This window comes from Anabrus simplex, chromosome 8, assembly GCF_040414725.1.
Source record: "Anabrus simplex isolate iqAnaSimp1 chromosome 8, ASM4041472v1, whole genome shotgun sequence".
Classification (NCBI taxonomy): domain Eukaryota; kingdom Metazoa; phylum Arthropoda; class Insecta; order Orthoptera; family Tettigoniidae; genus Anabrus; species Anabrus simplex.
The window spans coordinates 140,401,139-140,423,941 of NC_090272.1; the positions used below are offsets into that span (position 1 = coordinate 140,401,139).

A 22,803-nucleotide genomic window follows, 5' to 3' on the forward strand; every position below is an offset into this window, starting at 1 on the left:
ACACATTTCATGCTAAAGTCCAATGTGGTAAATGGAGGTATGTTCTTGAAGTGATTTGACATCTTGCATCTATTTGTTTACTTAATCATCCAGCATAAAAGGAAATGTCCATGCTTGTGTTGTGTGGAGTGCTCCCATATTATTCTATTCTATACTAGGCTCATCCACTTGTGTAATTACAATTTTCAATTGTCAATAATAAATACATGTGTGCTAAAGAGTATGTGCAGCTGAGGTTGTTATAAGAACGTTGAATGCAGTGCTTTAGAGTGCAGAAGTCAGTTGTTAGGTGGCATTTCCTCTCTGTAATTGCCGATAAATATTGCTGCTGGGGTGGATGAGTTGCGTTCAACCTGGCTGCCTGGCGTGCACTGTACCGTGTTCTCCTACCACTGCATTCAACGTTCTTATAACAACCTCAGCTGCACATACTCTTTAGCACACACGTATTTATTATTGACAATTGAAAATTGTAATTACACAAGTGGATGAGCCTAGTATAGAATAGAATAATATGGGAGCACTCCACACAACACAAGCATGGACATTTCCTTTTATCCTGGATGATTAAGTAAACAAATAGATGCAAGATGTCATATCACTTCAAGAACATACCTCCATTTACCACATTGGACTTTAGCATGAAATGTGTATTTTAATATGCAATTTTACTATGTTAATGTGCAATTTTATTATGTTTGTGAATATTTTAATATGTTTATATATCTATATCATTTGAAATAATTTGATTAACATGATTTTAGACCCATAGACACACTTGACACTGGATGTATATATAGCCGCCTTTGTGTTTTAAAATATGCCTAATATCACTGTTTGTTGCAACCGTTTTACTCAGCAAGGCAGAATCTTAACTTAGACTAATGTAAAAGATAATGTACAGCTGAAGATGACTCATAAGGAGTCGAAACCGGTATTGTAATATAGTAGCTTATAATAAATTTGTATTGATTAGGTGGATATTTTCTTTTCTCTTCTGTGATACGTGATAACTATCAATACGGGAAAAATGAAACTAATAAATCAAGAGTAGGAAGATAATCTATCGGCAGAATGCATTTTGCATCCCAGAAAACTGAGGCCATGACCTTTCCGGCTGAATGCACTGCCTTTGCCTTCTTTGTTGGTGGTAAATCAGCATGTTTCCACTGCTTTGACTGCTGTTTTGTCTCTGGGGTATAGTAGTGGACCCAAGTTTCATCTGTAGTCACAAACTGGTGCAAAAAATCTTGTTGGTTGCACTGAAAACGGGCCAGACTTTGTTCGGACATTTCCAATCTGGTGCGTTTATTGTCCAATGTCAAGAACCGCGGCACTCATCTTGCGGATAATTTTTTCATACCCAATTCTTCGGTTAAAATATAATATACCAGTTCAGAAGACATCCCTACAGCTTCAGCAATCTCCCGCACTTTAAGTCGACGATCCTCCATGACCATTTTATGCACTTTTGCGATAAATTCTGGGGTCGTAACACTTTTTGGCCGTCCATTACGCAGATCATCATCCAAGCTTTCCTGACTAAATTTAAACTTGCTGGTCCACTTGGCAACAGTTGAAAATGAAGGAGCAGAGTCCCCCAGTGTGTTCTGAAAGTCGGCATGTATTTCCTTTGCTTTCATACCTTTCTTTACAAAGTATTTAATCACTGCTCAAATCTCAGGTTTTTCCATTGTCACAAATCACTTCGTGGGAACAACAACAAAGAGTCGTCACTACCACACTCCTGCAGATAGAGCACTGACGCGCCACGTGTTCACTCACAAAGGATGTGTGATTATTGCGCGGGAACCTCTTTGCTCTAGCATTGACATCTAGCGGTGATTCCGAGAACTTTTCAAACCGTCCTCGTAAGTACACTTATTATGTTAAAAATAAGCATTCATTAAAACCAAATTGCTGTGTTTATAATTTGTTGAAAGACTTCGGCTGATTAATTGCGCAGTCTTTATTGTCCACTGGTGTGTTATTCCTTCGTTGACTGAATACATAATCGTGAAGTCACAATTTTTGTGCTCCCATTAGAATATTGTCAAACTTGGGTGTCACAGTGAATAATGCTTATAATTATTCTGTTAAACACGTAAGTTTACACTTGATAAAACATTAAATAAAACCTCGGCCAGGCAGCCCCTTGCTGATATGCTTCCTAGATATTTGAATTTGTTGGACATCTTGAATTGTTTTCCCTCTCTATTTCAGTGTAACCTTCAGGTTGACCATTTCTCTGCATAACCAACACTTCACTTTTTTCCTGACTAAATCTTAAGCTGTACCCTTTAGCTGTTACTGTCCATGCATTGATCTGATCCTGAAGTTCCTCCTTGGAATCTCCCCATATATAGATGTCATCAGCAAATAGCATGACTTATTTTATTGTCACCAATGTTTTGGCAAACTTGTTGAATCTTATTCATCACAGTAATGAAGAGAAGAGGTGACAGAACTCCACCTTGTCTTAGGCCCATAGATATTCTAAAGGGTTCCGTCATTGCTGGTGGTGTTTTGACGTGACTACTGATGTCTTCATATAAATTCTCAATTCGTTTTATTATGTCATTATTGATTCCGCTGTTTCTCAGCGCTTCCCAGACTTTGTCCCTGTTTACAGCATCAAAGGCCTTTTTGATATCCAGGAAGGCCAGCCAAAGGACCTTATTATGTTCATAATACTTTTCCATTAGCTGACGCAGTCCAAATATTAGATCAACTGTTGATCTTCCTTTCCGGAATCTGTGTTGTTCCTCTGATAACTTTAATTCTATCAATGGTCTTATTTTCCTTTCTAAAATCCTTTCATACAGCTTTCCCACTTGGGAAGTTAATGTAATTCCTCTGTAATTGGAACATTTTTTCCTGTCACTGTTCTTAAAGAGTGGAATGATGATACCTTTTTTCCTATCTGGTGGTATCTGCCCATCCTTTCATATCTTGTGAAAAAAGTCTATACATCCACTGCTTTCCTGCATAACCCATAGAGCTGATCATTTCACCACACACTTCATCAGTGCCTGGAGATTATCCTGTTTTGATGTATTTCCATGCGTATTCTATATCATTCCATGTCACATCTGTTATAGTGTCTTCCATCCTTCCATCATTAACTAATCTATCTAATGGAATCTTTGTGATATAATTCACATTTAACAGCTTATCAAAATAATTCTTCCATTCTTCTTTGATCTCTCTGTCATCTGTAATTAGATACCCACTATCACTAGTCAGATAATTAGTCTGTTCTCTGTCCCTCCTCCTATTCTTCACCATTCCATACAACATTTTTCTGTTGCCATCTACATCTTCATTTAGTTTATCACTCCATTCATTCAACCATTTTTCTCTTCCTGCTCTGACAGCCTGCTTAGATTCTTTTTTCGCCAACTTACAGAGTTCTTTTGTCCTTATCTCCTCGACTTTTGAAATATTTTCTGTAGGCATTGTTCTTTTTAAGGACTGTGTCTCTTGTTTTATCATTCCACCATTTCCTTTTGCCATTTGTTCTTCCACACGTCTCCTCTGTTGTCTTGACCAAGCATTCCTTGAAGTTTTCCATTCTTCTTCTTCTTCTTCTTCAACTGTTCCAGTGTCTGTTTCTGGTATTCGCTGCTGGATTTTTTCTTGATATTCAGTGGCCTTCTCTTCATCCTTCATTTTCCATACCTTTAATTTCTTGTTCTGGATAGTTCTTATTTCCTTCAACTCTTTAAACCTGAAACAACTAACAAGGAGCCTATGATCACTGTCAAGAGAGACACTTGGGATCACTTTCACATCTAGCAACATTTCTTGTATATGTTTATCTACCATAATATAATCAATGATGGACTCCTGTTGCCCATTCCATCCATATCTGGTGATTTTGTGACTTTTCTGTTTGTGTTACCAGGTATTACCAATAACTATGTTATTTCTCAGGCAGAAATCTAGCAGTCTGCTTCCCTCAGTGTTCCTTGGTTCCCATCCATGTGTGCCCATGATGTTCTCATAACCTTGCCTGTCAGACCCTACTTGAGCATTCATGTCACCAATAACAATGGTTCCTTCCTGCTCTTCCAAGGTTTCTACAAATAGGTCTTTCTCTGAACTATCACACCCTGCTTGCGGGGCATAACCCTGAATGATACTAATATTCTGGGTAGGGTTTAATTTTAGATTGACTTGGATAATCCTGTCAGATTTGAAGTTTATGTCTATTACATGCTGTTTCATTGAATGGTCCATTATAACACTCACTCCATTCTTAGCTGAACTTCCTCCCGATCTATATAGATGGTAACCTTCTCTGAGTTCTTTTGACCCTTGTCCCTTCCACTTGGTTTCACTTGGTGTGACGTAAAGCAACTTGCAAAAGAAAAAAAAAGAAAAAGAAAAAAAATTCGGTCATCAGGTATCCTACCAGTCTCCTCGCAGTCGACCAGGATCCGGTGTATGGCCTTGATGATTGATCTTCCACCTGCTTTCAGATCTTCTGCATTGATGTAGTCTTCCCCAGGTGCCTTGTAGTTCTTGAGGCATTTGACGGCGATAGTGACTTGCTGCAAAGTCGCTGGTTCAGATAATAGGTGGATCATGATGGATCTTCTATGTGTAACCTTTCTTCAGGCTCCGCACAGTTGGGCAACTGTTATGCTGGAAGCCATTTGTTTCAAGTTTTGACTTTGTTAATCTATGACTAGTCTATTTTTCTAGTCTTGTTCGATTGTAGGATATCTTTACATGTCTGACGTCTGTTGAAACTATTTCAGAATAAATATAATCAGAAAATACCTGAAAAAGAATACATTTAATAACAGATTATACTGTACCTGAAAAAGATGTCCTGTACTAATTAAGAACTGAATAACCTGTTTCATTCCTGTAACAGGAGGAATACAGTGAAATTTTGTTAGTGCATCCCTCACTAACACGTTTTCCTGCTTAGCATCTCGTTTGTTTTAATGTTGTCAATCTTATGTTAATTTTAAGGACACTTCCTGTAAAACATTACTTTGTCAATTTATGTATTTTTCATCTAAACAGTATTATTTGGCTGAAGATGTTGATAATATACGAAACATGTACCACTTTTAACCATTAAATTGCCTTAAGCAATCATTGTATCGACTAGGTGGAAAATAAAGAAATAGTTGTGAGTCCTGATTCTCATCATTTTACATCTGTATAAAAATACCTCACTTATTACGTCACAAATTTTCGCTATTACCACTTAGTACGATCAAATTTTTCCTAGCCCTGAAAATGTTATTTTGTCATCCCTTGTGAAAGGAACTTAATTTCCAACTTGGTAAGAGCTCTCGCCACAGTGACGTTAGCCACAGGAATTTTCAGTCTTGCTTGTTGGTTATCAGTGAGATTGCTGTATAATACAGTCAGCGTGTCAAGGTCTGAACTGGGATTATTCAATAAAATCTCCAATTTTTGCTGGTTTAGACATCTTGAATCCATGATTACGCCGAGCAACCACACATGTACAATTCAGTCGCTTGTTGTCCATACCAAGCTATCCGGCAATGAAGCTGCCTCGGTAGTAACCAACTTAGTATCAAGTATCGAATTAGGTTTCGATGATGTGCTGCCATCTGGTAGTTTTTAATGAACTACAAGCACTACGGAATGTGCTCCAGCACACTGCCAACGTTTGTGGTACGTAGAAATGGATATATAAGCACTAGAACTCAATGTCATATGGTGTACATCACTCATCCTCTGTGGAACACTACAAACGACATAAGAAGTGTTGTATAATCTGAATTCTTCATCCAATTTTTCAAATCTTGTTCGATTGCTCTTTATATGTCTGATTGTCTTGCTCGACTGCCTTCGCACTGTTGTGAAATTACCGTTCTATCACCTACTCAAGTTCCATTTCCTCCAAGTTGTGGCACACTCATTGATAGTCGCATTCAGTGCTCCGCCACTGGTGATGTCGCTTCTTCAAGGTTGTCCGACTTCAGTTGGTTCCTGTCGCTCATTTATCTTTGCAAAATGTCATTTGTAATGCATTCTTTATTTTCACAAAAGAACTGAGGATGTCCTTGGTTGGCCTACTTTAGAGGGTACTTTTCATTACGGGGTAGCCCTATAAGAAATGGTTGTAGTCTGTATTCCAGCTGTTATGAACTCTCACATTCATGATCTCTTTCCTGTGGTTTGCAATGATTGCAACATGATGTATCTGAAATAAACCAACATCAGGGTTTGTTGATTGCTAGGTGATCTGGTATCTCAGCACTCTAGGGAAGACCGTGGACACAATACGCATATGGTACAGCCAGCACAGATCTATTAGACATTGAGTCAGTCAGTGTTGGTGCATTTGTGGGCTGAGTAAGGTACTGTTATGTCGTGGCATCTTAGTTTTTCCCCCAGTTGGGGATCGAAGTCAGCTATGAGGATTTTGACATGGTGATCGGGCTTTTTCCCAATCTCGTCTTGGAGCATCTGCCAGAAGATTAGGGTTTTCTCAAGGCTCTTTTTTGTCATCGTTGATAGGAGCATGTATATTTATGAAGGAGTATCCATACTTTCCGCATCAAGAAGCTAGGCGCTGAAAAACGTTCGCTAGGGGATGTGAATCCGATGTTGGAATCCATGAAGTTTTGTTATATTACGAAAGCTGTTTCAATTACATTTGAATCAGGTGGACTCTATTATCTATTCCAAGCAAGTTGGCTGTGTGGTTAGAGTTGCGCAGTTGTGAGCTTGCATTCAGAAGATAGTGGATTTGAACCTCAATGTCAGCAGCCCTGAAGATGGCTTTCCATGGTTACCCATTTTTGCACCAGGCAAATGCTGGGGCTGTACGTTAATTAAGGCCATGGCTGCTTCCTTTCCACTCCTAACTCTTTCCTATTCCATTGTTGCCACATGACCTATCTGTGTCGGTGCAATGCAAAGCAAATAAAAATAAAAGAATATTCTATTATTCTATAACCTTCTGACTCCAAAGCCACATTTTCAGTGAGTCTGGTGTCTGGAACTGCTGTCAATGAAATTTTGCATTTTGTAGATGACATCAATCAGTTGGTTGAGCGTACAGTCTTACAGTGGGCTTGAATATTTACTGTCCCAAAGTGTATGTTGTGTTTGGGTTTAAATTTTGAGTTGATAATATTGGAGAACTCCGACTTTCTCCGCACGATGAGCTCAGGCTGTCCAGAATTCAAAGGCATGAATGCGCCACCATTGGTGATGGAAGATTGTATACTTGCTGGGGTAGTGGTACCTGCGTCATTGTTTTCCATTGTATTGGAACTATACTGCTAATAAGAAGAGATGGCGTCTGACAGGTAAGGTTGGAGGGAGGAGCACTGCACGTGGCATTTCACGATGTTGCCACATTCCAGCATTCCTTTCTGTACATGCTCTTACCCCTCGCTTCTGGCTCACTTGTTCTCTCCGTCATTCTGACCACTGTGATCTGTTGTAGACTGCCTGGCCAGGCAGTATCGTCCCATTTGCGATCACTCTTATACAATCAGGTTCTTATCAGTGACATACAAACAGTCAGGTTGCTGTGAGGGAAATCCTTACTGAAGGATTAGTACAGGAAGACATCCCTCAAGTAACTGGCGAAACTGGGAATCTTACGAATCGTATGTTGAAAGTCATTAAATTACTTATATTTACCGTTTGAGACTGATGCGTTTATATCGGGATTGACAGGGAATAAACAGGACTCAAATAAACCTTTTATTTACCGAGCTGGATAGCTGCATTCGCTTAAGTGCGGCCAGTATTCAGTATTCGGGAGATAGTGGGTTCGAACCCCACTGTCGGCAGCCCTGAAGATGGTTTTCCGTGGTTTCCTAATTAATTTACACAGCATGTTTCTACTGCCGGATGCCCTTCCTGGCACCAACCTCAGTTGAGGAGCTAATGAAGACGAAATGTGTTATGGTGAATAAAATTGGGTAAGGGGTGCCTATGGATAGGAACTGTACCGGCATTTGCCTGGAAGTGAAGATATTAAGCCACAGAAAACTATTCTGAGAAGAGCCGACGGTGGGATTCGAACCCACGCGTTTCCCGAATGCAGAGCTTGGCTCCATAACCACAGAGCGTTAAAACGCGCGGCCACTCGGTCTACTTTCATCTATATAAATAAAATTATAATTTTTGTCTGTACGCTTCGATTAGATGTACAAGATTCCAGAACTTAATGTTAAGAAAATGTTTAGATTACAATAAGTTGAAAAAATGACGATTCTATAATGATAGCGCGAAGAGAATATATTGCGTTCGGAAAATAGTGGGTTCGAATCCCATTGTCGGTAGCCCTGTAGATGGTTTTCCGTGGTTTCCTATTTTCACAACAAACACAACAAGCCAGGGTCGTTTCCTTCCCACTCCAAGGCCTTTCCTATCCCATTGCCGCCGTAAGACCTATCTGTGTCGCTGCGACGTAAATCCAGCGGTAAAACAAACCCTTGTCACCAAACATCCTCACTTTTCCGTAAATTTCTGTAAGAGTATCCATTATATAAAGCTACGCCTTAATTAGCAGTCCCCTTGCTGCGTTAAAGTTGGGAAACCCTGACGGGCTGCTGAAAATTTTACAGTGATCGCAAATGAGACACGAACTGGTCTTTCTTCACATTCTTGTTTTCCACTGTAATGGAACTGGTCGCAAATAGAACAAATTTTGCTCTGGAATGGAATTAAGGGAACATTCCTTTCCGATAAACTCGTAGCCTCGTCTTCAAAGAATTCTCTTGCAGCACATATCATTTCTCTTCCTTGGTGATGAATTGTCACACCATGGCCGGCGGTATTTTTTTCACGAGGTGGACGAGTCCTGGGCCTCCCTCTCCCTCGAGGAGTATTCATCGTACTCAAAATATAAATACAATGATTGCACGTGCGTACGTACGTAAATAGTATTTAAAATACAATTAGAAACTTACTAACGGCCACTCACACTGAACTGCTTGCAACAAGATCTAGCTCACAAGTGAAGTGAGAGGTTTGGCAACTCCCAGCAAGACGAGCCCCCCAGAAGTTTTATCTCCATGGCAACCGCAGTCGCCCCACCCTCGTTTCCATGGCAACCACACAGCCACTCCCTTTATCCCGCCTCGGCAGGCAGTAAACGGACCTGCCTCTACGAAATGTCACAAGCCATCTCTTATTATTAGCAGTATAGTAAGGGATTTACTAGGGTTGAAGACTGAGAGTCTTGTGAGTGGGGCGCTCTGAATATTATTCAAGAGCATTGATGATTTTTACAGAGTGATTGTCAGTTGCTCCAGGCAAGGATGGAACAGACATCTCTAAACCTCGATTACTCTAGTAATATCAGAACTTGAAGAATGAGAAGTCTTCCAAAAAAAGGTTTAACAGGAAAGATTAAAGGAGACTAGCATAAGTAGGTTAGTCATTGTCAGCCTTGAATGTGAGGCCGCAGAGACATGAAGAAAGGAAAAGTTACGAGCTCTAGGATGGCTAACTGTACTGTCACAAACCACTGGGCAATGGAGTTGCCACATTACTGTGTATACTAGGATCTAAAATTCAGGTATTATAATCTTGTGCTGATATATCACTTCAGGTTATGTGGATATTGGTTCTACGGTTTGTAGATATATTTGCACAGAATTGATCTATTTACTTGATGGTGCACCCTTGGCTAGCATCAGAAATAATTATGTTGAACTATGAGCTGATCAGTCACGCTAAATCATAAATCACTATGCAGTACTCATCAGCTGTTATTTCCACGACAAGTATAATCCGTTACAACCACAACACACACTATAAAATTATCACAGACAGAAATATAACTCACTGTAAATATATAATATGGTGAGGAATTTTTTATGAGAGAAATAAATTGTTTATATGAGTGAAGTGGGAAGTGAAAATGAGATGATGTGTTAGAAAACCAGTCTCTGTGATTGTTGTTGAAATGAATACAGTAATAAACATGCTCTTGGGAGACTACACTAGCTGCAGAGCTGCATAAGGGAGGTTGGCAGAACTGATGGAAGATCAAGAAAATTCTGTAAATAACTTGGCTGTATTGAAGGTCATGCTGTGTCTGTTAGCAAGGACTGGGGGTAAGAAGGTAAAATGAGACCATTAAATGCCTTCAGCAGAAGAGATTAATTGATTTTGTGAATGTCAGATGCTTTACTGTGGCTATAGTTTATTTTATTCTTTTGTGTTTTCATCTCATCTTACTGATTGAGAAGTATCATTATCTATTTCTCCATAATGTGCAATTTTTCTGGGTCATTTTTTCCTTTATTTCTTTTTCATCACCAGTTTAATGTCTGTTGTGATTGAAATGAAACTTACTTGTATTACTCACTTTTGTAGAATATGAGATCCCTGCCATGAATGAGTGCCTTGGTGAGTTAGTCATGGAAGCACTTACACTACTGCTCAGTGGTAATGCGGCCAATGCAGGAGTTTTTCGAGAGTGTGGTGGAGCACGCTGTGCTCACAATCTTGTGCCTTATCCAGAATGTAGACAACAAGCTCTTGGTAAGTATAACACCAGTGAGTTACTTGCTTTTCTGATTTAAGGCCTTGGCACACAGAATGCGGGCTGCGACCACGTTCTGCGAACTCTGCCCGCAGCGGGCTGGACGCCAAACAGAGTTTCGTAATATTGTATCATCTCTGTCACACACACTCCGGTCTGCGACAACGATCTCATCCAGGGCGTAACGGGCTGCGATCAGTTGTGTTTCGAGTCTGTTGCCCGCATAGTGTATGCGTTCTTTCTTGAAATGGACACTGAAGGACTTATCGAAGAGGTGAAAAAATACCCATTTTTATATGAGCGAGGATATGTTGAGTACAAAAACGCCGACAACAATACAGAAAAGTGGAGGGAGATAGGACGTGCATTAAACTCGGACGGTTTAAGTGCGACAACTTTAAATTTTCACAACTTGTTTAATTATCATTGTACGTAAATTATTCTACCAAATAATTACTAATAATGTAATTATTTTAACTATAAGTACATCTTAATTTAGACTGGATAGATGTGCAATGTTTTGTCAGGTTATCTAAAAGCGAACCCTTTGGACAAATCATTTAAAAAATATTGTTCCTTTCATTATTGTTTACAACAGTTCAAGTGTCTTTCAATTGTTGATGAAATAGTTTACGAAGTACTGGCGAACTTCCCGGGCAACGTTGTTTGCTCTACGGTTACTTGGTGTTTGAGGAAGTAAAGCATGTGGTTGTCCGTTTTCCTCTTGATTTTGTACTTCAGCGGTTACGTCGCAAGTCTTATTTATAGTAATGTAATTATGTAGACAACAACAGGCTTGGACAATGAGCACCGCTGTGCCGACGTCAGTTTCTATAGGTCTGTGAAAGATACGCCATTTTTGAACTAATATACCAAAACCGTTTTCCACAACTCGTCGAGCCCTAGAGAGTCGTCGGTTGAATTGTTTTTTATGTGGGTCGTTGTGAGCAGCAGTCTAAGGGGCGCATTAAGAATTTGTGTAATCCAAACTCTTCATCTCCAACTAATACGTGAGGGACTGGTAAGTTCATCCCTGGTAGAGGCTTTGCAGGCAGAATTGTTTTTCCAACAAGGAAATCACAGTAAAAGGATTTTTCAAATATACCATGGTCACTCAGCCTCCCGTAGCTGCCAATATCCACTACTAGGGGTCAACTATAGCCAGAAGAACTACGGGAAAATATTGTTTATAGCAGAAGTAATTTGAACCGCTGTTGGGTGGACATTTTATTTTTACATGTTTCCCGTCGATGCTCCCTACACAGTTGGGGAAGTTCATTTCTCGAAATCCGGTCTCAGCTCGTTTCCACGTTTCGGCGGTTGGCGTAGGTAGGTATAAGGGCTGCAGTACATTCCAAATTTCTTTGCAGACTTCCTCTATAATTGTTGAGACAGTTGAGCGCCCAACTCGAAACCGAGGCTATGGAAGTTTCCCAAACGAATAGTGCAGCCCCTTCAGGGAGTAGTGTTCCTGTGACTGAAGAACAGCAATCACTCTCCACACAAATGCCGCAACCCCCAAACAGGAAGAAAAATTCTTAAACAGCAGAGTGAAGACATCAAACAACTAATAAATTATTTTGATACGAAAAACGCCTCAAAACGTCAACCTGACGAAATAGATCATCTTTTCATGAGCTACGCTGCAACATTTAAACGTTTTTCGCTGAGGAGACAGGTAAAACTGAAAATACAGTTAGCTGAGCTGTTTGGTAAAGCTGAACTGGAAGAAATCGATGAACATTATTCATATTCTTCAAGTACTTCCTGTTGGAGTTCACTGGGCTCAGATGAAAGATTATATCGTGATTACAGCAGCAGCAGCAGAGATATCAGTTCAACGATTGGTAGGTTCTCCAATGGTCAGAGCATTTCTGCGGCTACAGAACAACCTGTTTGTACGGAACAATTTCAACCGCAGGAAGCTGATCCTCCTACATCAACAACAATTGGAAATCTAAATACAAGAGACATATACGAAGGTGGACCTAATTTTTTTTTTGCTCAGCAATAAACTACAAACCCTCTTATTTCACGTCAGCTTTGTTAGCTTGCCAATCTAAACATTCCATTTTGTGACATGAGACAAAATATTTGTAATTTATATCATTAACAATTTATAATAAATTTTGTTCATAAGGTATATTCTAATTATTTTAAATAACTTAGTTAAACAAATTGCCAGCCTTTCTCTTGTAGGAATAGGCCTCCTCCAGTTTGTTGTGAATTTCTTTATAGTCGGTTCCAGTAAATTATATAACATTTCGAAACACTCACGAGACATTCGAAAGTAAGTAAAAAATCTATCTTCAAAACTCCCTAATTCTCGACATAATCTGTGATATTCGCCTAATTGTTCTCGTTGCAAATTTATTTCGTGAATCCATTTCCGCTTCTTATTCCTCATAAGGACAAATAATGCTAATATTTCCTCTTCATCAGAAGAACACCACATATTTGAATATGTTTCTCTTCTGCTGACAAAACGCAGGTGGCCTTTCTAGCTGTCCGCATGCTCTAGCATGCTGCAATGTGTGTGACATCTCCGGATCGCAGACCGCATTGGGTTTCATGACGTCCTGCCCGAGGCCGCAGCCCGCATTCTGTGTGCCAAGGCCTTTCAACTACAGTGGAAACTCTTTAACACAAAGTTGGTTATTCAAAGTAAATAAAATGCCTTTCCCCAAAATACAGGCCGTCGTGTGTTATTTCAATTGGTTAACTTGAAATGCAGTTAATATGTAATTCGAAGTTCTCGTAGGCGCCTAAACTATGTAATTCAAAATCAGTACTGTAATCGGTAAGTAACAAAGTCAATGCAGACGACAATTAACAGCAATGAGCGACTGTCTCGTATCCCTCATTGTCAGGTACACCCTACTTCAGTTTTTCAGGAATTGAAGCTTACATTGCTGCTTCTTTGTTACTTTATCGCATTGTCAACGAGGCTTATTATTGTCATGAGGTACACGTACAGTACGGTCGCGGAGTTATCTTTGTTCAAGTTTCATAGAGTGTAAATTTGTTTATGACGGAATCTCAAGCAGACAAAACATCTGAACTGGAGTCTCTTCTGATGTGCCCGCCGGCGACTATTTGGGGGCACACTTAACTAATTTCTAGCCTATCAACCGTGCATAACTCGTCAATTTTAAAGTTCTTGCTGCACCTGCATTTTATTACTGTATTGTTTTCATGATTGTAGACACTGCCTGTGAATTGTTTTCAGTTGTCTAATGGAATTCGCTACAATCACACATTCTTTCTGCCGATAGCAAGTGATTGACAGTAGTTTTGTTGCTTCAGTTTATTGTTTCTTATTTACAAGAAAAATAATCAAAATAATGGATAGGTGTGTTCTAAACATTCAGGGAGAGTGGGCTAGTCTATTTTAAGACTGGTGAACCCTGGACTTCTTTATTATAATGTAAGTCAGTATTCGGGAGATAGTGGGTTCGAACCCCATTGTCAGCAGCCCTGAAGATGGTTTTCCGTGGTTTCCCATTTTCACACCAGGCAAATGCTGGGGCTGTACCTTAATTAAGGCCACGGCCGCTTCCTTCCCACTCCTAGCCCCTCCCTGTCCCATCGTCGCCATAAGACCTATCTGTGTCGGTGCGACGTAAAGCAACTAGCAAATATAATGTAAGTCTCTGTACTGTATACCTAATTTTTTCAACTTCCTTTTATTCTTGTTTTATTCTAGACTGGAAAAAAAAAAGGGAATTATTATCTTTCTTACAATTTCTGCTCTATTCGTCTTGAGGATTGGAGGTATCCTGGATCAAGTCGCAAATACATCACTAACTTACATATTTTCAGTAATTTGTTTGCTACGCAGAAATTCGTTTAATTCGAAGTTACGTAATCCGAAGTCCAATTTTTTTGGTGCCAATCACTTTGAATTATCGAAATTTTACTGTATTTGATTCTGAATTAAAACCCCATTTGTACCACTGACACACGTTTCATCCATCCTTTTAACTTTTGAAGTGCATGAGAAATTTAGAATACTTGTATGATTCTGTTAATCAAATACTGTGGTGTTATCAGGTATGCCTGGGGAATTTTTTCTTTTCTGATGCGTTTTAATGTAAAATATTATCAAATCCCATTTAAAGTTCATAAGAGAATTTTCCATTTTGTATCCTAAATCAAGGTTAACCCCTCAGCGTCGCAGCCATTTAAATAGCTTCGTACCCCGCGGCCGGATGAGATTTCAACTACGCGCGACTGAAATACATCGATTCACTTAAAGCGTTACTACAAGTATAAGAGTAGCCCGATTTTCACGAAATTTGGAATTCCTTATGACAGAACTATGTACATGCAGATAATTACATAATTGTTTCACATTTCCTTCGTAATTTAGTTCCATGTGATAGAGTTCGAAGCACTCTTTGAGACAGGGACTCAAGTCACACTCCTGGCAGCAGTATACTGACGTCTTCTTTCCGCCGTGTTTTGAACACAGGATACAATGTCTCTGAGGTTTGGATTTCCAACTCTTGGGTGCTAATTTCCTGATAAAATGTCTTTCCTGCAACCTTGGAACTGTATTATCTGATGCGCGCCGGCCTTGAATATTTCGGTCCCCTCCCTCCCGAGCGTATTTTGTAAACAAACCTTTCACCAGCTGAACCCGATAAGGTAATTGCTCGATATTTGTCTCTGTGACCTGTGTGAATATTATTAGAGTAATCAGAATTCACCGTTGAAAACTTCTCTTTGACCTGTATAATTATTTATAGTCTCTTACACGAAATTTCCAAGTACTGTTTCCACCTCATCATTTACCACTGCTACATCATCTATTTCATTATCACTGCTGCTTATACTGTCACTACTACTTCCGACTAAACTTTCATCTGAATTATACAATATTTCAAGCACATTACTGTCAGTCAAACCACGGCTGAGCGCGTCGCGTCACACGGACTGGTGAAGCTGCAGCGAGACCGAAAGCAACAGGACGAAACTGAATGAGGGGAATAACATTTATGACAAAACAAACCAACTCGCTTCATATTTCAGATAAAAGGTCAAGACAACGCCTTTCAAACGAGATATATACCATGAACAACTGGTTCTCGTATAGTATGACAGAAAGCAGCTCTAACTGATGCCTACACAGAGCGCTCGTGGAGAGTTACGAAAATATTACAAGCTGAGAAATAAAGACAAATATAATAAATAAACCGCACTCCCAATGTACAAATAGAGCAAAGAACATCACACGAAACGACAAACTTCTCAGATCATTTTCTTTATTTTATTCTGTGGGAAAGAATGAAGCAAACAGACTTTAAAAAAAGCAAGAGATTAGTGCTCAGACTTATTTGACAAATAATTATCCTTGCAAAAACAACTACATTATAACGATTTTTCAATTCTTATTTACAACACTGATAAACCCGAAACTGTCTTCTTGGAAACAAAACAATTTGCATATCAGTAACTCCAAAACTCTTTGCGCTATAGCCGTAAATGTGAAACCATGTATGGGTCTATACCACGTATAGAGGTCGGTGCTGAGGGGTTAATATAACATAGTGTTTGTCAGTTAGGTTTTTCATTGTACTTAATAAATAATTGGATCACTTAGAAACTAAATAGGGTATATACTTTATGCAGGCATGGTTCGTGAGTTGGTGCTTAGTACTTCTGGAGATGATGATATGGGAACTCTGCTTGGTATGATGCATTCAGCTCCTTCATCTGCTCTTCAACTTAAAACTCATATCCTGAAGGTAAGTTAATTGCCTCAAACAAATATTCATTATAGTTTAACTTCCTGTATTTAAGAAAATTTTAAGCAGATTGTTTCTTTGTTGCCTTTCAAGAATTCTAAAATATTTAGTGCAGTAGGTTTTGTTGACATTAATTTTTGGAAGAATGTTATTATGTCCAAAAATTTGTTATCCGAAACTTTTAGATAGTTAAGAAATAATAACTGATAGAATCAACAAATTTACTGAAATATGTGCTGTATGTTCAAGGAAAAAAAAAATGGCCCTGAAAATGTTGAACCCTGGTTCATTTATTACCATTTCAGGCTTGTCATAGTAATATCAAAAGAGATTGTTGTTGCCTAAACCATATTTCTCTCATTTATGGAAAGAGACTCGATTTATGAGCTGGTCCAACCATCTGCTGGTAAATTAGATGGCAGCTAAACGGGAGGTAAACTACCCGTGGGTATAAATCAGCTGGTACTGGTGCTGCCACTTCTGGGATGGGTTTAAAGAAATTGTTGAGGAATGCGAAAACAGGTTTGTACCTTTAAGGGTGGTAAGGAATGGTAAAGACCCACCTTATTATAATAGAGAAATAAAGAGACTAAGAAGGAGGTGCAGACTGGAAAGAAATAGTCAGAAATGGCTGTGGAAGTAAGGAGAAATTGAAGGAACTTACTAGAAAATTGAATCTAGCAAAGAAGGCAGCTAAGGATAACATGATGGCAAGCATAATTGGCAGTCATAAAAATTTTGAGTGAAAAATGGAAGGGTATGTATAGGTATTTTAAGGCAGAAACAGGTTCCAAGAAGGACATTCCAGGAATAATTAATGAACAAGGGGAGTGTGTATGTGAGGATCTTCAAAAGGCAGAAGTATTCAGTCAGCAGTATGTAAAGATTGTTGGTTACAAGGATAATGTCGAGATAGAGGAAGAGACTAAGGCCAAAGAAGTAATAAAATTTACAACAATGACATTTACAATAAGATACAAAAGTTGAAAACTAGAAAAGCGGCTGGAATTGATCAGATTTATGGGGATATACTAAAGACAATGGGTTGGAATATAGTACCATATCTGAAGTACTTATTTGATTATTGTTTGGTCGAAGGAGCTATACCAGATGAATGGAGAGTTGCTATAGTAGCCCCTGTGTATAAAGGAAAGGGTGATAGACATAAAGCTGAAAATTACAGGCCAGTAAGTTTGACATGCATTGTATGTAAGCTTTGGGAAGGCATTCTTTCTGATTATATTAGACATGTTTGTGAAATTAATAACTGGTTTCGATAGAAGGCAATTTGGTTTTAGGAAAGGTTATTCCACTGAAGCTCAACTTGTAGGATTCCAGCAAGATATAGCAGATATCTTGGATTCTGGAGGTCAAATGGACTGTATCGCGATTGACATGTCTAAAGCATTTGATAGGGTGGATCATGGGAGACTACTGGCAAAAATGAGTGCAATTGGACTAGACAAAAGAGTGACTGACTGGGTTGCTATATTTCTAGAAAATAGATCTCAGAGAGTTAGAGTAGGTGAAGCTTTGTCTGACCCTGTAATAGTTGAGAGGGGAGTTCCTCAGGGCAGTGTTATCGGACCTTTATGTTTTCTTATATATATAAATGATATGAGTAAAGGAGTGGAATCGGAGGTAAGGCTTTTTGTGGATGATGTTATTCTCTATAGAGTGATAAATAAGTTACAAGATTGTGAGCAACTGCAACGTGACCTCGAAAATGTTGTGAGATGGACAGCAGGCAATGGTATGTTGATAAACGGGGCTAAAAGTCAGGTTGTGAATTTCACAAATAGGAAAAGTCCTCTCAGTTTTAATTACTGCGTTGATGGGGTGAAAGTTCCTTTTGGGGATCATTGTAAGTATCTAGGTGTTAATATAAGGAAAGATCTTCACTGGGGTAATCACATAAATGGGATTGTAAATAAAGGGTACCGATCTCTGCACATGGTTATGAGGGTGTTTAGGGGTTGTAGTAAGGATGTAAAGGAGAGTGCATATAAGTCTCTGGTAAGACCCCAACTAGAGTATGGTTCCAGTGTATGGGACCCTCACCAGGATTACCTGATTCAAGAACTGGAAAAAATCCAAAGAAAAGCAGCTCGATTTGTTCTGGGTGATTTCCGACAAAAGAGTAGCGTTACAAAAATGTTGCAATGTTTGGGTTGGGAAGAATTGAGAGAAAGAAGAAGAGCTAGTCGACTAAGTGGTATGTTCCGAGCTGTCAGCGGAGAGATGGCGTGGAATGACATTAGTAGACGAATAGGTTTGAATGGCGTTTATAAAAGTAGGAAAGATCACAATATGAAGATAAAGTTGGAATTCAAGAGGACAAACTGGGGCAAATATTCATTTATAGGAAGGGGAGTTAGGGATTGGAATAACTTACCAAGGGAGATGGTTAATAAATTTCCAATTTCTTTGAAATCATTTAGGAAAAGGCTAGGAAAGCAACAGATAGGGAATCTGCCACCTGGGCGACTGCCCTAAATGCAGATCAGTATTGATTGATTGTGTAAGCACTAGGTAGCTACCTAGAGCTAGACACCGATATTTGGGGTTGGCTAGACTGATTTTCAGAGATTTCTCGCTTTTGACTGAGGTGTTATCTATCATCAGGTGTATGTCATATTTTCCTGAGCTTGCATTTACTGATAATCTTCAACAAGCCTAATAAGAGGAGTCTGTAGAGTTATGTACAACAAAGTAGTATGTCAAACTTTCGTGAGGTTAATCTGTGAGGTTCAAAATCAATACCTAATTGGGCTTAAAATTTAGAGATTTTAACGTTAAAATTTTTTTATGGTAGTTATAAGCTGTCACGTAAGGCAGCGTTTTGGAAAGTATTGTCGTAGTAGAGTGATCAAGGCGCTCGCTCCAAAATAGAAGGTATGCAGGTTCTCTGTGTCATTTTAATATAAATTCAAATTTATTTTTGTTCTCTGCCATTGTTCTTAACTCGTTTTTACATGCTTCCATATATGTGTATACATACATCTTCCTTATGGACTTATTTCCTTTGAGCATTCTATCTGCACCTCCAAGATCCTTTATTTGCAACTAGCTCTGTGACCTCATTTAGTTCCACATGCTTCCATTTCATTCATAATTGATTTTGGCCACTGTGGACCACATACTGTAAATAACTCTTCATTATTTTAGTTTTCTTTGGCACCAGTATTCCTTCATTCTCTTGCTTACAGCTTCTTTCTTTTCAGCAGTCTCTAGTGTTGTTTCCTCTTGGTTGCTATTTCTGGCTCTAGGAATCCCTCATAAGTGTATTTTGTTTCTGAACGCGGTGTTGTGGATGTCTTGATCCATGATGTTCATTTCTTGCAGATCCTTCTTGGTGTTCACAAACCATTTGTCATAAGAGTTCCCTTCCCTATTGGGTTTATTGAAATGGTTAAAAAAAATGTAATGAGTCTGTCGTCAGGCATTCTTGAAATATGTCCAAAGAATTTAACCCTTCATTTGCATATTGTATCTGAAATCCTACTGCATGTTTTACATACTATTTGCGCACTTTTTATCGATAGATCTGTGTACGGGTTTGAGGAGTAAGGAGGGAGCAATTCCGGTTCCAGTAGTACTGCCAACTGAATGGAAATGAAATCTGAATTGAATCGATAATATGATCGATCGATATGAATTTTGCTAAACCTTTGTTATCTTAAGCCAACAACTGTGTCGCACACACATTATATAACATTTCTTGATGCGAATCTTATTCCTAGAGTGAATTCTATAGTTTGGCTTTGCTGTGTAAATAACAACAGTACTAGTACGTAAAGTGTACGCCAGATGTCGCACAGCGATGCATAAACGATTCATAGTTTGTGTTTCAAAAGTTGCCAGTACGAATCTCGAAGATTGCCGAGGTCGACCAATTCAGCACTAGGGTGTAAATCTATCCAGAAAAGGTGCGCAGATAGTACTTCTTTGTTACTGCATAATTGGTATGTGTTAGCACTTTTTTTTTTCTTGGTCCAAGAATTTGTGTTAAAATCCCTCTCCTTCTCGATTTCTTCAATGTCTTTTCTGGTTGTTAATCCTAGGCATTCTGAAGCATACAGGCACTCTGTTTGGATTACTGTCTGATAGTGTTGTGGTTTAATCCTAATAGAAATTCCTTTCTTGTTGTGTTTTTCGTAGGGTGGAATGCAAGCTCCATTTTTCTGGCTCTCTCGTGGTTTCCTTCTTTATTGAGCCCGTTAGGCTGTAGTATCTCACCAAGGTACTTGAATTTAATAACTTTATTTATCTTATACTCCTTTGATATCATTAAGTATCTTGAGGCTTATTTAGTGTTGGTCATGAAGTGGGTCTTTTCAAACAATATCTGCAGGCCAGTTTTGACTGCTATCTCTTCCAAAGTGTGAATTTGCATTATAGCATAATCGATGGTTTCTGACAGCAGCACAAGATCATCAGCAAATGCTAAGCAGTTGATAGCGATGTTTTCTTTCTTGTAGCCTGTCCTTACTTGATCCTTAATGCCTTTTTCTCCATATACTTTTCCCCATTCTTCGATGATCTTGTCCAGGAACAATTCAACAGAAGTGGGGATAGGCTAACTCTGTGTCTTACACCTGTCTTAATTTCAAAAGGTTGAGATATCTCACACATGAACTTAACTGTTGAGTATGTGTTTGTTAGGGTCTCCTTTATTAGTTGTAATGTCTTCTTACCTGTGCCCATTGCTTTAAGAATGCCATACAGTGTGCGCCTATCAATTGAGTCATATGCTTTCCGAAAGTCTACAAACACCGCTATGTATTTCTTGCTTCTGGACAGATCTGACCTTCCGTATTGTCTTGAGATTCCAGATTTATTCCACACACTATCGTCCTTTCCGGAAGCCTGCCTGGTATTCGCCGATTTGGTGTTTGAGTTGTTCTAACCTTGACAACAGTACCATGGATAGGATCTTGTATGTTACTTGAAGTAGCGAGATGCCTCTGAAGTTATTGATGTCTGTTGTGTTCCCTTTCTTATGTAGTGGATGTATCAGCACTAACTTCCAATCGCCAGGAATCTTACCAGTGTTCCAGATTTCTTGGATTATCTAACACAGGTTCTTGATCATTAAGGGGCTTGTATGTTTCCTGAGTTCGGCCGTTATCGTATCTTCACCAGCTGGTTTGTTATTTTTGAGCTGCTTAATCAGATTTGTGATTTCTGCTTATGTACAGACCGGTTGTATTAGGTACCGAGTGACAGTGAATTAGATATTGATGATTAATGGTTAACACTAAATGGGTAGTAGCTGTAAAGAGAAATCCTTGCATACTTGAAGACAATGAGTACACAAATGGCACAAACAGGCCTTTCATACTACATTGTGCTTGGAAAGACTATAAAATGGAGCCACAGACGGTACTGCTTTGAAAGGTATCACAACTTGCAGACTACAAAGCACCGAGCTCGATAGCTGCAGTCGCTTAAGTGCGGCCAGTATCCAGTATTCGGGAGATAGTAGGTTCGAACCCCACTATCGGCAGCCCTGAAAATGGTTTTCCGTGGTTTCCCATTTTCACACCAGGCAAATGCTGGGGCTGTACCTTAATTAAGGCCATGGCTGCATCCTTTCCACTCCTAGCCATTTCCTGTCCCATCGTCGCCATAAGACCTATCTGTGTCAGTACGACACAAAGCAACTAGCAGACTACAAAGCAACCTAGAACCGAGCTCGACAGCTGCAGTCGCTTAAGTGCGGCCAGTATCCAGTATTCGGGAGATAGTAGGTTCGAATCCCACTGTCGGTAGCCCTGAAAATGGTTTTCCGTGGTTTCCCATTTTCACACCAGGCAAATGCTGGGGCTGTACCTTATTTAAGGCCATGGCCGCTTCTTTCCCACTCCTAGCCCTTTCCTGTCCCATCGTCGCCATAAGACCTATCTGTCGGTGCGACGTAAAACAACTAGCGAAAAATGCAACCTAGTGAGTTCATGTTCCAAGTTTGTGGTCGATATCTTGAATACTTCTTAAGTTACAATAGTTTGAGTGCAGCAGTGTAATTTCTTTATTGGGAGGCTTGAACTATCCGGTCTAGATGGAGTAGCAGCCTCCATTCGGGGCCTGTCATCAATGTATTAAGTGAAATATAACGTGTGATATAAAATTCAGGATGGCCTTCCAACAAGTGTCTGAAGCTTGTTGGATGGTGAGAAGAAGTGAATGTGAGGAACATGAAACGGAACACACAAAAAGACACTCACAAAGACAGGTTAGTGCAGAAAGAGGGAGCAACAGAAAGTGGAGACCAGTACAAACATGAAAACACAAAAGGACAAGGACATCTCTTCACACACTACCATCTTCAAATAGATAGTCTCTCTCCTCATCAATCCCAGTTCTTCTATCGTCATCTTTTCCCAGACTCTAACATGATTAACATGCTGGTCTTTTGTCCAGGGAGTCCTAGATTCGATTCCTGGCCAGGTTGGGGATGTTAACTTTCATTAGTTAATTCCTGTGGCTCGGGGGCTGGGTGTTTGTACAGTCTTCGGCATTATAATTCATCTTAGGTAGTGC

The 22,803-nt window shown here is 39.4% G+C and overlaps 1 protein-coding gene across 1 annotated transcript in view; it reads left to right on the forward strand.

The window, feature by feature from the left end:
• Nucleotides 1-22,803, forward strand: part of bchs (WD repeat and FYVE domain containing 3 bchs) — a 478,767-nt gene that overhangs the window by 63,152 nt on the left and 392,812 nt on the right. The window contains exons 11-12 of the mRNA XM_067152491.2: nt 10,342-10,509; nt 16,145-16,260. Of these exons, the coding sequence (XP_067008592.2) occupies nt 10,342-10,509; nt 16,145-16,260 (284 nt within the window). The remainder of the gene's footprint in view (nt 1-10,341; nt 10,510-16,144; nt 16,261-22,803) is intronic.